This window comes from Sorex araneus, chromosome 2, assembly GCF_027595985.1.
Source record: "Sorex araneus isolate mSorAra2 chromosome 2, mSorAra2.pri, whole genome shotgun sequence".
Taxonomy (NCBI): Eukaryota; Metazoa; Chordata; class Mammalia; order Eulipotyphla; family Soricidae; genus Sorex; species Sorex araneus.
This window is the reverse complement of record NC_073303.1, coordinates 236,356,975-236,373,302: the sequence shown is the minus strand read 5'-3', so window position 1 is coordinate 236,373,302 and position 16,328 is coordinate 236,356,975. Positions and strand designations below refer to the sequence as shown.

Below are 16,328 nucleotides of genomic sequence, written 5' to 3'. Positions count from 1 at the left end.
CGGGTTCGATCCCTAGCGTCCCATAGGGTTTCCCCGAGCACCTGCCAGGAGTGACTCCTAAGCACCGCTGGCTGGTGGCCCCAAAACAATAATAATAATGAGACTTGTTGGGGCTAGAGCAATAGCACAGCGAGGAAGGCATTTGCCTTGCATGCAGCTGACCCGGGTTCGATTCCCAGCATCCCATATGGTTTCCCGAGCACCTGCCAGGAGTGATTCCTGAGTGCAGAAGCCAGGAGTAACCCCTGAGCATCGCTGGGTGTGGCCCAAAAAGCAAATAATAGCAATAATAATGATGATGATGAGGCTTGTTTCGGGGGGCTATTGGAGGAAGCAGGGTGGGGGAGGGATGTGAGGAATCATGACTATATGGGTATGTTTGCCTTACACACTGCTGACTGGGGTTCAGTCCCCAGCACCTGATGTGGTTGGCATCCCCTCATCCAGCTGCACCACCGGAAGTGACCCCTGAGCACGCAGGCAAAAGTGCTGATTGTTGCCGGGTGTGTGGGCCAAAATCCAACAACAGAAACTAAGAGATGGGGGGCTGGAGCAATAGCACAGTAGGGAGGGTGTTTGCCTTGCACGTGGCTGACCCAGGTTCAATCCTCAGCATCCCATATGGTCCCCCGAGCACCGCCAGGAGTAATTCCTGAGTGCAAAACCAGGAGTAACCCCTGTGCATCGCTGAGTGTGAACCAAAAAAGCCAAAAAAAAAAAAACAAAACTAAGAGTTGGCCGGGGTGGGGCATGCGTGACAGTACTTGGAGTTTGCTCCCAGCAGTGCTCAGAGAGTTCAATGGGGGTGGGGAGAAAACCTGGGTCTCCGGCAAAGTCCAGAGTGCAGCGGGTTGGATGCTGACCTTGCACTCTGCGGACCCAGGTTCCATCCCTGGCACCCCATAGGGTCCCCTGAGCATGGCCAGGAGTGATCCTTGAGCTTTCTGGGTCATGAGCCACTGTCATCCCATTGCTCATCGATTTGTTTGAGCGGGCATTAAGAGACTTATTGTTACTGTTTTTGGCATATCCAATACACACAGGTAGCTTGCCAGGCTCTGCCACGCGGGCTCGATACTCTTGGTAGCTTTCCAGGCTCATTGGGAGGGGCGGAGGAATCGAACTCTGGTCGGCCGCGTGAAAGGCAAAGGCCCAACCGCTGTGCTATCGCTCCAGCCGTTTCTGGGTGGGTGGGGGGGAATCAAAATCTGTTCCAGTCCTTTCACTCACTTCCCCAGCCCCATAATATTTTTGGGGGGTGGTGGTGGTTTTGGTTTGGGGGACCCCTGTGGTACTCAGGGCTTCCTTCTGGCTCTGCACTCAGGGATCTCTACTGGTGGGGTTCGGGGGACCCTATGGGATGCCGAGGATTGAACCCGGGTCAGCTGCACAGGAGGCGAACATCTTCCCCACAGAGCTAATGGATCTGATTGTTTCCGAGCTGATGAATGAAAATCTGCTTCTGCCTCTAGTAGAAAGCCCGGGAATGTTCAAATCCATTGCAGGGGGACTGACATATGCCTGAGAGGGTCAGCCGTGAATTCATGCACGCTCCTTCAAAAGGAAGACCTCCGCCCCCCAATCTTGATCCTCAGGCACAGTTCCGTTTCAAAACTTGTCTTCAGGGGCTGGAGAGATGATGTAGTGGGGAGCATGTGTGACCTGGATTCAATACCTGGCATCTAGATGACCTTTGGAGCGCCGCCGGAAGTGATCCACGAGTGAGCAGGGAGCCAGGAGGAAGTCTGAGCACCGGCAGGTGTGGCCCAAGGAAAATAAAAACATGTCTTTATTTTTCATTTTTGCCAAGCTGTAATCGGGTCCCATGGTCTCACACCTATGACACATGGGGCCCCACCTCCGGCTCTAAAAGATGGAAAGAAAATGATTGTCTCACAAGTTGGGAGAAAAACTCACTGTGTCTGGGGCTGGAGCCAGAGCACAGTGGGGAGGGCATCTGCCTTGCATGTGGTCTACGTGGGTTCGATCCTCCGCATCCCAGGAGTAATTCCTGAGTGCAGAGGAGACAAGAGTAATGCAAAAAGAGAAAAAAGAAAAATGGTGAGGGCTGGAGTGATAGCACAGCGGGTAAGGCATTTGCCTTGCATGCGGCTGACCTGGGTTCGATTCCCAGCCTCCCATATGGTCCCCCAAGCACCGCCAAGAGTAACTCCTGATTGCATGAGCCAGGAGCAACCCCTGAGCATCACAGGGTGTGACTCAAAAAGAAAAAAAAAACTGAACTGTGGGATATAAGGCTCAGGAAATTGACATTTATTTTATGTCTTTAGTTGAACCACTTTGAGATACACAGTTGCAAAGCTGTTGGTGACTGGCTTTCAGTTATACAATGTACCAACACCTGTTGCTTCACTGGTGTACATTTCCTACCACCAAAGTCCCCAGTTTCCTTCCCGCCCCCCCCCCCCAGGCTGTCTCCATGGCAGACAAATTATCTCTCTCCCTGGTAGCTCCCCACACCTTCCCTTGGTTCGCAGATACTGAAGGGTTATGTGCAAATCCCTTTACCTTTCAGCACCCAGTTCTTGACCAGAGCGATGCTTTCCAAGGCTCATTGTCACCTTGGAATGGCCCCTTCTCTGGAAACGAACCATTGAACCATCTTTGGATTTCTTCTGCTTGGGGGCCACACCTGGTGGTGCTCAGGGCTCAGACTATACTCAGGGACCACTCCCGGCAGGGCTTGGGGGACCATCTGGGGATCCATATGCAAAGTCATCTCCCCAGCTCCCATCCACTATTTAAAACATGTATTTTCATAAATGGATTTCAACATAATGGACTTCCTTGTAATCTCTCTTTGATTTCATGCAGCTTAAAAAAAAAAAGTTGTTTTGCTTGATGCTCAAGTGTTCCTCCTGGCTCTGCTTTCAGGAAGCATTCCTGGTAGTGCTTGGGAGACTAGGATGCCGGGAATCGAAGCTGGGTCAGTTGTGTGCAAGGCAAACATCCTATCTGCTGTATTATTGCTCCGGTCCTATTTTAGTTCATTTTGAGAAAAGTCTTCTGCTTTCTCCAGGCAAAGTATTTGGAATGCTCTCCCTCCAAAGTAGCACTGTCACTGTAGCACTGTCGTCCTATTGTTCATCGATTTGCTCGAGCGGGCACCAGTAACGTCTCCACTGTGAGACTTGTTACTGTTTTTGGCATATCAAATACACCACGGGGAGCTTGCCAGGCTCTCCGAGAGGGACGGAGGAATCGAACCCGGGTTGGTCTCATGCAAGGCAAACGCCCTACCCGCTGTGCTATCGCTCCAGCCCCTAAAAAAAATTAATTAATTTGGGGGCTGAAGTGATAGCACAGCGGGTAGGTCGGTTGCCTTGCACGCGGCTGACTTGGGTTCGATTCCCAGCATCCCACATGGTTCCCAGAGCACCGCCAGGAGTAATTCCTGAGTGCAGAGCCAGGAGTAATCCCTGAGCATCGCTAGGTGAGACCCCATTAAGAAAAATTTAATTTGTGGGTCTTGGGGCCACACCCAGCCTTGCTCCGGGCTGAATTCCTGACTCTGTGCTGGGGAGCACAGAGTCAGGAAACCCCTGAGTCCACCCCGTCTCACCACCTCGGTGGGGGGAACCTCAGCCCTCCCCAAGGACTCCCGACTTCTCTTTCAACTTCGGGGAGTCCGCCGAGCCTGCTGTTTTTCCTGGAAAGTCTCACTGACGCAGCCTCTCACTGAATGTCCGTCCAGATTGTTCTCCCTCCCAACCCCCCAATTCAGGGCTCTGGGTGGGGGTCCGTTTGGGGGCACCCACGCTCGCATCCAGCCCGCCACCAAGGGCGCAACAATGCTTGGTGAATTTGAGGTGTGTCTGGGGCGTTTTAGGGACATTCCCGGCCCTCTGGGCTGGTGACCTCACCTCTCTCCTTCCTCCTCCCTTCCTCCTCCCCCCTCCTCCTCCCCTCTCCCTCCTCCCCGGACCGGACGCGGAAGGAACCTCCCGGGCGGGCGGCCCAGGCCCCGCGCGCGCCCCGCGCTTTGGAGCCCCGTGGACGAGCGGCCGCCGGTCCTGGAGTCCCGGTAGGAGCGGGAGGAGCGCGGAGCAGCCGAGGGTGGGGAGGCCGGGAGAAGCGATTAACCCCCCCCCCACACACACACACACACAGATACCTGGGCGCTCGTGCCTCCTTGCAACCCCCTAGTTGGCTGCCAAGCGGGCTGTCCCCACCCCACCCCATCCCGGGAATTTATGCGTCCTGGAGCTCCAGGTTCGGTCATACCCCACCCCCTAACGTCCGACTCACAATCCCCCCCAACTCCCTCAACACCCCGCTTTCCCGACACATCGGACCCCGCCCGGAGAGCCCAGTGTCTCCCCGCTTCCCCGGCTTCCTAATCAGCCCCACGGCCACGCTTTGCTTTTTCCCTGATTTTTCCTGATTTTCTCGGGACACACTCAGCCGTGCTCAGGGCTGACTCCTGGCTCTGCGCTCAGGGATCCCTCCTGGTGGCGATCCGGAGACCCTAGGGGGTGCGGGGATGGAACCCGGGTCTGCCGTGCGCCAGGGAAGCCAGCGCCCTTTCCGCCGTGCTGTTAACCCCCCCCCACTTCACCCCCGCCCCCATCCCATCCGGATTTTCCCAAATGCGGCTGCAATTCCCTGCGTCCCCATTCGTTCCTACAGTTTTTGATTTCTCCCCAAACTTTCTTTTTCTTTCAGCCCTTGGAGCTCCGCCCCCAGCCTCCAGTCGCCAGGACTGCCCCAGGCACCCACATTTCTCCCTGCTTCCTGTGGCTGAAGCTAGGGGTCCTCTCAGGACAACTGGAGGTTTGAGGGGACATGTCCCCCTCCACCCAGGCACTTTCTCAGGCCTACCTCAGGCCTCTGTGCTCTTTTGGGGCTATTTTTCCTTTGGCGGTGCTCAGGACTCCTGGCCTTTTTTTTTTTTTTTTTTAATCTCTGGCATCACTGTCAGCCTAAGACCTTATGGCTTCTTGGTTTTGATTTCTTTTTTTCTTTTTGGGTCACACCGAGCAATGCACAGGGGTTACTCCTGGCTCTGCACTCGGGAATTACTCCTGGCAGTGCTCGGGGGACCCTATGGAATATTTGGAATAACTTGGGGGACCGTATGGGATGCCAGGGATTGAATCCGGGTAGGCTGTGTACAAGGCAAACGCCCTCCCCGCTGTGCTCTCGCTCCAACCCCTGACTCCTGGTTTTGTGCTCAGGGATCTCCTCAGCCCTACCACCACAGGCAGGGGTTGGGGACGCCTATTGGATGCCGGGGATCGAACCGGGTCTCCCCCATGCGAGGCCACACACCCTCCCCGCTGTCCCATGCGTCTGGCCGTCTGGCCTCTTCTGAGTAAGAGGCATTTTCTCGTTCACTCTTTCTCTCGCTCCGTCTCTCATTCCTTTCTGGATGCTTCTGGCGCCCTGCTGTATCCTGGCGGTATTTGGAGGTACCCACACAGCTGGGCAGTGAGTGCTGGTGGGACCTGGGCTTGCTGTGGTGGTCAGGGGAGCAGTGGCATCCCCCAACCACCAAAGGGTTCCAGGAATCCTGCTTTGAGAAGGTGCTTTGAGAAGGGCAAGGTTTCTGCAGGGTCCCAGGCCTGGTCCCTGACTTTCTGCTGGGACCCTATGGGGTGCTGGGAATCAAATCAGGGTTGGCTGCGTGCAAGGCAAACTCCCTACCTGCTGTGCTATAGCTCCAGCCCCTTTGTTTCTCATTTAAAGAGGCAGGTGAGGGTCATCAGACAGGGAGTAAAGTACTTCCCTTGCGCCCTGTCATCCTTCCAGCTCCCCTGAACACTGCCAGAAGTGACTCCTGAGCACAAAGCCAGGAGCAACCCCTGAACATCCTTTGTGTGGGCCAAAAAACAGAAAAAAAAAAAAACCCTAAATAGGCAGTTAGGTCAGTTGCCCTCCCCAGGTTGCCCGGACAGTCGTTGTCATTGGTTGACAGGTGGGACACAGGCCCCAGCCTGAAGTTTGGGGGAGCAGCTTTTTTTGGGGGGGACAACTTGTGGGGTCTCCCCTTCTTCGTCTCGGGGAACTATTTCCTAACGGTCCAGGCATCAAGGTGAGTGGCAGGAGACCAGACTGGCTTGTTGGGAGGGAGCCACAGGAGCAGGAGGCGTGTATTAGGCACCTTCTGTATACCAGGCGCGGTGGCGTGTTCACGGGTTCATGGCTTGGGCACTGCCTACGTGCCACCCACCGCAGGGACAGCACGTCCAGCCTCACCGCCTTGGCTCCTTCTTGGCAAAGAAGTGAAATCAATTGTGGGAGCAGAGTCGAAGGGGGACAGCAAGGCGCGGGGCCCACGTGGACGGGCAGTGAGTGGACAGCAAAGCAGGCCCAGGCTGACCTTGAAAAGCAGGTGACTGACCTCTGGGCCGAGAGCCACAGGACGGAGGCACGGGGTGGAGGGCGGGCATTTGCCTTGCTCTCCCGACCTGGGTTCCATCCCTGGCACTATATAGGGACCCCCAGCGCTGCCAGGAGAATTCCTGAGTGCAGAGCCAGGAGCACTGCCGGGTGTGACCCCCAAAGCAAACACTAGGGCCTGTGACAGCCGAGACACAGGAGCTCTGCTAGGACTTTGGGGCTCTGGGCTGTCCCTCTGACCCGGCGCCAGGTTCCAGCCGGGGAGGGGAGAGCTGGGAGCTGAACCGCCCGGGCACAGCCCCACCCCCTGCCCTCCTGCCCCGGAAGTGCTTCCCAGCGGGCAGCCTTGGGCCAGGGGACTGCAGTGGCCGCCATCGCTGTCCCTGCTCGGCTGGATCCTGGGAGCCAAGAGAGTCCAGGTTTTACACAGAACTGCCTTTGTTGGGGTTTGGCAGGGCTCAGCATCACAAAGGTGCCAGTGCAGGACTCACTTTTGTTTTCAGTGTGTGTGTGTGTGTGTGTGCGCTCCATACCCAGCAGTGCTCGTCTATGTGTGTGCGCATGCTCCATACCCAGTAGTGCTCAGGGCTTATTCCTGATTGTGTGTGTATGTGTGTGTGTGTTTATTCCTGGTTGTGTGTGTTGTGCTTATTTCTGGTTGTGTGTGTGTGTGTGTGTGTGCGCGCGCCTGGTTCTGTGCTCAGGGATTCCTCCTGGCCGGGTTCTGGGGCCTTAAGCCGTGCTGGGTTGTGTTGCATGCAAAGCAAGTGTCCTTTTTTTTTAAGTTTTATTTTTATAAAGTCATTCACAATATTTGATTACATTTAATATTTGAACGCCAATCCCACCACTATTACACCTTCCTAGCACCATTTTTCCATCCTGAACTCCAAACCCTGCCCCCCCAAGCAGAAATGAAATAATTTATTTTGTATTGCTTGTTAGGAATAATCCTCTAAAAATGAGACCAAGGGGCTGGAGAGATAGCACAGCGGGTAGGGCGTTTGCCTTGCACGCGGCCGACCCGAGTTCGATTCCCAGCATCCCATATGGTCACCCAGCACCGCCAGGGGTAATTCCTGAGTGCATGAGCCAGGAGTAACCCCTGTGCATTGCTGAGTGTGACCCAAAAAGCAAAAAAAAAAAAAAAAAAAAAAAAAAAAAAAAAAAAAAAATAAAAATAAAAATGAGACCAAAAAAGGTTTTCTTTATTTTTCTTTTTGCTTTTTGGGTCACACCTGGCAATGCACAGGGGTTACTCCTTGGCTCTGCATGCACTCAGGAATTACCTCTGGCGGTACTCAGGGGACCATATGGGATGCTGGGAATCGAACCCGGGTCGTCTGCGTGCAAGGGAAATGCCCTACCCGCTGTGCTCCACCCCCCAAAAAGAGGTTTCTTAAAGGAAAAATGTGTGAAGATTGTTTTATTTCAGGAGCCATTAAGTCTTTCTCTAAGAGACTACTAACATGTTGTTAAAGGTTAAGCCTTGTGTGCTTATATATGTGTGTGTGTGTGTATATATATATTTATATATCTGTATGAATATATTTCACCCTAAGATTGGTTGCCTTCCCAATCAAATGTGGTATGCTACTCTTGGTATACTGGTGGTGTAAAGTATGAGATGTCATACTGTTGTGGCCGCATGGTCCAGGAATAGATTCACTCATGGTGAGGCTCCTCTGAGCATGTGGAGAGAAGGCAAATGTCTTTTTTTTTTTTTTCTTTTTGGGTCACACCTGGCAATGCACAGGGGTTACTCCTGGCTCTGCAACTCAGGAATTACTCCTGGCAGTGCTCGGGGGACCATATGGGATGCTGAGAATTGAACGTGGGTTAGCTGCGGGCAAGGCAAATGCCCTCCCCACTGTGCTAGCTCCAGCCCCAGAGAAAGTGTCTTAACCCCCATATTCTGTCTCCAGCCCAGTTCTTGAATAACTTGAACTTGGAATTAGTCCCTGATCTGGATGATGGGACTTAACGTTTTCATTGGGGGGGCTACAACTGGTGGTGCTCCAGAATCACTCCTGGCGGGCTCAGGACATTCTAGAGGGTGCCAGGGATTGAACCCAGGTTGGCTGCATGTAAGGCAAACTTTGCCTCAGCTGCTGTCATCGCTCTAGATGGGACTTGAATAAAAAGATTCTGAATCAAAACTGAGCTGTCCAGAAAATTGAGGCAGTGTACTGGTGAAATGTGTACTGGTGAAAGGTTGAGTGTTGGAACATTGTATGACTGAAACCCAATCATGAACAACAATGTAATAGCCCTGTATCACCCTGTGATTCAATACAAAAGAAAATCAATAGATAGCTGCCCCGGGGTTGAAGCTATAGTGCAGCAGGGAGGGCACGTGCCTTCAATCTCCCACATCCCATAGGGTCCCCAGAGCCCCCGCCAGGAGTGATCCTTGAGCAAAAAGCCAGGAGTCAGCCCTAAGCACTGCTGGGTGTGGTCTAAAGAAACAAACAAAAAACATGCCCTGCCTGATTCATGGCCACCCTGCTCTCCCCATCCCTACTTCTTTATCTGCAGTGCCCTTTGCTTCTTATGTTGGAGGGTGGATGCCAAACCAACTATTTTTTTTTCTTTTTGGACCACACCCGGTGATACACAAGGGTTCCTCCTGGCTCTGTACTCAGGAATTACTCCTAGTGGCGCTGCTCGGGGGACCCTATGGGATGCTGGGAATTGAACCAGGGTCGGCTGCGTGCAAGGCAAACACCCTACCTGCTGTGCTATGGCTCCAGCCCCACCAACACCTTTTTTTTTTTTTTTTCTTTTTGGGTCACACCCGGCAATGCAGAGGGGTTACTCCTAGCTCTGCACTCAGGAATCACCCCTGGCAGTGCTCAGGGGACCATATGGGATGCTGGGAATCGAACCCGGGTCGGCCGCGTGCAAGGCAAACACCCTACCTGCTGTGCTATGGCTCCAGCCCCACCAACACCTTTGTTTTTTTTTTTTTTTTGCTTTTTGGGTCACACCCGGCAATGCAGAGGGGTTACTCCTGCCTCTGCACTCAGGAATCACCCCTGGCAGTGCTCAGGGGACCATATGGGATGCTGGGAATCGAACCCGGGTCGTCTGCGTGCAAGGCAAACGCCCTACCCGCTGTACTATTGCTCCAGCCCCAACACCTTTTTTCCTCCTTTAAAGTTAGAGGTAAGGCCAGAGCGACAGTGCAGCAGGGAAGGTGCTGGCCTTGTACACAGCTGAGCCGGGTTCCATCCCTGCCCCCACAGCCCTAATTCTGTGTCTCTTTCTCCTTAGGTCCACCTGGTGGCGGCCCCTGATGCGCCCTGCCCAGGCAGGGCAAGTCCGGGACGCCAGTCGTGGACGGGACTGGCAAGGATCATGAGGCCAGGGCTCCGCATGTGTCCATGGCCAGCCAATGCCCGTCTCTGCCCGGGGCCTTTGCCATCCTGAGCGCTGCCGGGGAGCAGAGACTCCTGCGTCTGCAACACAAGCTGCAGAGTCTGAGGCCAGGCTGCCCGCGGGCTGACCTCCTGCTTCTCATGGTGCAGCTGCAGCTGGGCCAGGACACCGCGGCCCGGAGCTCCCTGGAGGTGCTGAAGGCGGACGCGGTGGCCCAGCTGGTCGCCAGCCACTGGGCGGGCACGGACGCCGGGGTCCCCGCGCCCTCGGAGCCCCCGGACCTGCCGTGGGCGGTGGCCCAGCTCTACCACCTGCTCGCGGAGGAGGAGTTGTGCCCGGGTGCCATGCGGGACTCGGCGTACCAGGCGGCCCTGCAGACGCTGAGCGCCAGGGCCGATCCCCGGCTGCGGGTGCTCCAGGAGGAGGCCCGGGAGCACTGTGGATGGGACCTCGCCACCGACGCGGAGCCCTTCCAGTCCCTCCACTCCGGGCTGGACCAGCCCCCACTCTCCTCTGCCTCGCCGCCGTCCCGGACCCGCAGCCAGCCACTGCCCATCAAAGGCCTGTCGGGCTGGAGCCATGGCCACTCCCTGAGATCCACAGGGAGCCCCAACTCCCTGGCCAGCAAGCTGGAGATTAGCCAGTCCCCTACCAGGACCGTCCTGAGCTCGCACCGCGGCCCGCTGGGGCCCAGCAAGCTGTGTGCGGTGCTCGGGCTTGGACCGGGGGGCTGCCAGGTGCCCGAGGAGATGAACTGGCCACCTGCATCGGAGCCCGCATCGGAGCCTGCGAACTCCCCAGAGCCGGCCTCCCAACATCCCGAGGAGGCCCCCGATGCCGGCACTCACAGCCCACCCAGCCCCCCGGACGCCGCCCCTGCAAGCAGCGAGCCCTACCCCGTGCAGTGCACCGAGGCTCCTGGCACCGCTTGCCCCGCCCCCACCGGAAGCGAAAACACCAGTCCCGACCGGAAGTTGCGCGCCGGAAGTGTCAGTCCCAACCCCGACCGGAAGTCTAGCCAAGCTCCTAGTGCAGACCCTCCAGCCCCCTCGGCTGCCTCCTCGGTCCCCCAGAGCCCCTCGCCTTGGAGCTCCCCCGAGAGCCCCAGTGGGGCTCCCCTGCCCTCCTCCGCCGCGAGCCCCGCGCCCGCCCCGTCCGAGCCCCAGGGGCAGAAGTTCTATAACTTCGTGGTGCTGCACACGCGGGCCGACGAGCAGGTGGCCCTGCGCGTGCGGCAGCGGCTGGAGGACCTGGGGGTGGCGGACGGGGCGACGTTCTGCGAGGACTTCCAGCTGCCCGGGCGCGGGGAGCTGAGCTGCCTGCAGGATGCCCTGGACCACTCGGCCTTCACCATCCTCCTGCTCACGCCCAACTTCAACTGCCGCCGGAGCCTGTACCAGCTCAACCAGGCGGTCATAGGCAGCCTCACCCGGCAAGGGTGGCGCGACAGCGCGCTCCCCTTCCTGCCCCTCGAGAGCTCCCCGGACCAGCTCAGCCCCGACACGGCCCGGCTGCTCGCCGGCCTGGTGTGGCTGGAGGAGCGCTCGCCCGTCTTCGCCCAGAGAGTAAGCAGAACTTTCAGGTCGCAGCTGCTGCGGGAACGCAGGGAGCACTGGAGGCAGGAGCAGGAGATGCGCGCCCTTCGGGAGCAGTGCCAGCAGCTGCAGGTGGAGGAGCAGCGGGCCCGCACTTGGGCTGCCGAGTACTCGGCCTACATCCAGCGCTACATGGCTTTTTGTCAACAGATGGAGCAGCAGCAGGTCGAGCTGGGAAAATACACGGCCTGGGGGGCGCGGGATCCTCAGACGCCCCCGCCGGCCTTTCCTACCTGGCCGGGCCTCCAGGCACCGCCGCGGCTGCCGCCTCCCTGGCCGCCTGGCGTTCCCACACCAGCCTTCCCGCAGCCCCCCCTTTTCCAGCCACCCTCCACCTTCCCACCGCCCTCACCCCAGAGTCCAGGGGTGCAGCCTCTGATCATCCAGAACGCCCAGATGGTGCAGCTGGGACTGAACAACCACATGTGGGGCCAGAGAGGGGCCCCGCCCCTGGAGGACAAGACAGGACAGGAAACCGAGTGACCACAGGACTGGGGCTGATCTTTGGGGGACCTTGGAGGTCCCATCCCTCTCGCACTGCAGCGTACAGGGGGTGTCAGTAGATGTTTTGCTACTTAGCAGAACATTTTTTTCCCTTTTTGGGTCACACCCGGCGATGCACAGGGGTTACTCCTGGCTCTGCACTCAGGAATTACTCCTGGCGGTGCTCAGGGGACCATATGGGATGCTGGGAATCGAACCTGGGTCGGCCGTGTGCAAGGCAAATGCCCTACTCGCTGTGCTATCGCTCCAGCCCCAGGACTCGATGATTTTTTTTTGAGGTTTTTGGGGTGTCGAGATTGGATGTGGGGTTTACGTATTCTGATACTAGGTGGAGGGCTGGGGGAGATTGGTAAGGTGCTTTGATTGTAATAAATATTTATTGAATGCTTCTCCAGCACCATTGTCCTCAGGAAGACCACTGCCTTTTATCTTTGGTGAGAAGAAAATGCTGGCAAAAGTTTCTTCGTTGGGGGCCGGAGCGAAAGGACAGGGGGAAGGGTGGTTTCTTTGCATGCACCTAAGCCGGGCTTGATCTTGGGCATCCCTTCGGGTTCCCTAAGCACTGGCAGGAGTGATCCCTGAGTGCAGAGACAGGCGTAACTCCTGAGCACCGCTGGGTGTGGCCCCCAGACCAGCTCTCGGGGCCTGAGGCCAGTGCATGGGGTTGTGCATTTGGGAATCACAATAGGTCCAGATAGGGCGTTTGCTTTGCACGCATCCGACCCGGGTTCAATTCCCAGCATCCCATATGGTCCCCTGAGCACCGCCAGGAGTAACCCCTGTGCAACGCCGGGTGTGACGCAAAAAAAAAAGGGGGGGTCCTGTAAGTGCTCACCATTCATTGAATCAGGGACTTTATTGAGATTTGTTTTGGGGTGGGGGTTTGGGCCACACCCAGGGACTCCAAGAGGCTATTAATGGCTCTGCACAGGGAACCAAATGGAGGGAGTGCAGGATTCAAACAGGATGAACATGGTGCAAAGTGCCTTTCTTCTAACCTCTCAGAGGAGGGAACCGAAAGCCCTGCTGAGTCCCAGAGGAGGAAGCAAACCTTGCAAATCAGAATTTTCTAGAAGTCAGCATTATTGCAGAATGGGCAACCTCTCACCCAACACCTCCCACCCCAGTGTGACCAAAACTGTTATTTCCTTCTCATTGCTATTTCCTGACAAGCGCCTGTTTCCTGCACAGTGCCTGTCTATTTCCTACCCATTACCTGTCTGCTTTCTGTGTTGCCTATTTCCTGCCCATTACCTGTCTGTTGCCCATTTCCTATTCCTTGCCTAATTCCTGTCTATTTCCTACGCATTGCCTGTTTCCGCCCATTGTCTGTTTCCTGTCACCTGTATTTCTTCCTCCTCTTTCCTCACTTGGCAGCTCCTCCTCCTAAGAACTCAGGGACCCCCACATTCAGCTCTCCTCGGACCCCTCCGGGGACCTGTTGGTCCCCCCTCTAGTTGTTCTGAGCTGGGTTTCCCTGTCGTCCCCCTACCCTCTGCCTGCACATCCCCCTCTCCCCCACTCTTGGCTGTTAGCCTGCCAGCTGCTTTTCCCTCATGTCACTCAGCCCCACCTCCAGCCTTGGCCTCCCCTGAGCTCCAGATCCCAGGTGCTACTGTCCCCAGGCATCTCTGTGCTGGAGGGGAGCCCCCGAGAGAGAGCTCACATTCCACAAACTATGCAATGCATGACTGTCCCCCCGCCCCACTCCCGCCCATCTGCTTCTTGCTGTACTCCAATTTGAGTTGCTCAGCTGGAAAAAATTGGGGAGGCATCCTTGACTGTCTAACAGGCGACCAGTTCTGATGCTGCCTCAAACATCTGTTCAGGACCCCCCGAACTCCACCCCCCCACCCCCCCCACCCCCCTCCGCGGTGGCACAGCAGGGAACGCGCTTGCCTTGCCCGTGTGCTGATCCGGGTTAGATTTCCGCACCTCAGAGGGGCCCCAGAGCCTCACCAGGAGTCAGTCCTGAGCACCGCTGGATGTGGCCCTATTTTCCTTTCAGAACTCCACTTCTTCCCCCCTCTTCTACCCCGGACTGGGCGACCCTTACATCTTTGCCACCTGAATCTGAGCAGTTCTGCCCCTGGTGACTTCCCAACCGTACGTTCCTAGGGTGGCCACCAGAGGGCGCGCATGAGTCCCGAGACGGGCCCGGTCTCCGCCTCTCCAGCTCGGGGTCGCCCCATTGGTGCTTGAGAGTCTCCAGGGCTACAACCAGGGGGCCCGTGCACTTCACAGAATCACAGGACCCACACATACGGGGCATGAGTCCCTGACCCCTGAGATGTCACAGTTTGGGGGATCAAGTCTATTTTTTGCAGGGGCTCAGGCCTACGGTTTTTTTTTTTTTTTTTTTGCGGGGGGAGGTACATCTGGTTGTGCCAGAGGGTTTGTCTGTGCTCAGGGATCACTCGTGGCAACGCTTGAGAGACCACATGTGGGGCCTGGTATCGAGCCAGGTGAGTGCCGTGACGCCCTCACGCCAGCCTCACCCCAACTAGCTCTCTGGTCTGTCCAGGTCCTTTTCTCTGTGAAACAACCTCTTCAGTCCACGGTGTCCCCCGACTACGCAGTCCCCACCCCACCCCCCACCTCTAGTGGGGAACGGCCCCTTTCATTCGTTCCATTCATTTGGTCATTCAATATTAGTGAGTACTTCCTGTATGACAGGGATTCTTAGGTTCGGAGGAGTCATGGAGTGCTTCCTGGAGGTGGCTTCTCACTCGAGGGGGTAAGGCCATGTGGAGGACACAAAGTCTCTTCGAGACAAACCAGTGTGTTTCAACTGGGCTACTTAGAGTATTGGTGGAATCGCACAGGTGCTGGGAGGCCTCCTCGTCGCCAGGGGGCGCCTTTGGACAGGGTTCCTGCCTCTTTACTGCAGTGGCTGGAGCTCAGAGGAGGGACCTCCCCAAACAAAACCAAACCAAGATAAAACCGCCAGCAGCAGCATCAGTGCTCAGGGGACCACACAGAGTGCCGGGGATCTATCCCGGGATTAGGCCACATGCAAGGAAGGCAAGTGCCCTGCCCACTGCACTACCCCACCATTTCTTCTCCACTTTCTCCTTTTACTGCCCCGATGGCTCTCCGGAGGTAGTGCTGCTCTGGTGCCCCGCCTAGCTCCTTTGGCAATGCGCGTGTTCCAGTCATTTGGACCCTCGGCGTAGCCACAGCTTTTCTCTCCTGCATACGGCGTCTCCCAGCACGGTTACGGGGTCCCCCGCGGACTGGCTACCCAGATATAGTTCTGTATTTGGTTTTTGGGTCACACCTGGCGATGCTCAGAGATTACTCCTGGGTGGTGCCCCCGTGGCCCCAGGGGCTGCCAGGGGTCGAACCCTAGTCAGCCACATGCAAGGCAAACGCCCTCTGGGCTGTCCTATCACTCTGGCCCCTGGATCTTTTATTTTTAACCTGCTCGTGGACGCTGCCTTTTAATAGCCCTAGGACATGGGCAGGGTGTCCAGTTTCCAAGGAGAGTTAAATGGTCTCTCCCCCGCCAGCCCTGGGGGTGGAGGGGTTAGTCCCTGACCCTGTCTCCAATCTTCCCCAGTGCCCCACCGGAGGTCCCCTGTAGTGGCACCTACCCTAGAATTGCTGTCCCCGTTCTCTGCTGTCACCTAAGTACCGAAAGGGGGGGTCACCCTGTCCTTGAGCCCCTCATATCACACCCTCCAAATCCTAAACTTTGCCTATCCTGGGGGACCTTTGTTAAATCCTTTCTATTTTTTTTTGGGGGGGGTGCTTACACCCAGCAGTGCTCAGGGGCTCCTCCTGGCTCTACACTCAGGAATTACTCCTGGCAGTGCTTGGGGGACCCTATGGGATGCTGGGGATCGAACCCATCAGCCACATGCAAGGCAAACACCCTCTCCGCTGTCCTATTGCTCCCATCCCCTTTTACTGGACCTTTGTTAGGGTTTTATTTTCCTTTTGGCTCTTGGGCCACACCTAACAGTGTTCAGGGCTGACTCCTGGCTTGGCTCTGTGTTCAGGAATTACTCCGGGCGGGGCTCAGGGGACCCTATGGGGTGCTGGGGATCGAACTCAGGTCGGCCTTCCAGCTGCCCTGTTGCTCCAGCCCTTTGACTTAATTTCCTATTCCTTGAGTCCCTTCATTTTCGGAGCTGGGGGAAGCAGCAACATGCAGTAGAACTCAAGAATCGCTCCCCAGTGCTTGGGGGACCAGGCGGGGCCACGGACCTAACTTGAGGCTCCTTTGAGCTGTCTCCTCAGTCCTCTCTTGATTTTTCCTTTTGGAGTCAGATGGGGAGAGGCACACCCCACTGTGCTCAGGAATCGCTCCTGGCAGTGCCCGGGGAATGGGCAGTGGTCTAACCCCTGTGCTCTCTCTGGCCCCCGTATTTATTTTCCTCTTAAAGAGGCGTTAGTGTCGGGCCTGAGCGGTAGTACAGCAGGGAGGGCGCTTGCCTTGCACGTGGTCATTGGGGTTCAATCCCAGCTCACAGCTCATGG

The 16,328-nt window shown here is 56.6% G+C and overlaps 1 protein-coding gene across 3 annotated transcripts; it reads left to right on the top strand.

Moving 5' to 3' along the window:
* Positions 1-3,946: 3,946 nt before the first annotated feature.
* TICAM1 (TIR domain containing adaptor molecule 1) lies at positions 3,947-12,231 on the top strand. 3 transcript variants are annotated; one of them, XM_004619493.2, is made up of 2 exons: positions 3,947-4,045; positions 9,640-12,231. In XM_004619493.2, exon 2 carries the CDS (start codon positions 9,750-9,752, stop codon positions 11,820-11,822), a length of 2,073 nt encoding a protein of 690 aa, XP_004619550.2. In that variant the 5' UTR covers positions 3,947-4,045; positions 9,640-9,749; the 3' UTR covers positions 11,823-12,231. The 3 variants fall into 3 exon arrangements, with proteins under 3 accessions (XP_004619550.2, XP_054983221.1, XP_054983222.1); XM_055127246.1 differs by lacking the exon at positions 3,947-4,045 and adding an exon at positions 6,718-6,782; XM_055127247.1 differs by lacking the exon at positions 3,947-4,045 and adding an exon at positions 6,750-6,835.
* Positions 12,232-16,328: the final 4,097 nt, after the last annotated feature.

Excerpts from the sequence above, each read along its gene's own strand:
- TICAM1 (XM_004619493.2), top strand. The coding sequence starts at position 9,750 with ATGGCCAGCCAATGCCCGTCTCTGCCCGGGGCCTTTGCCATCCTGAGC.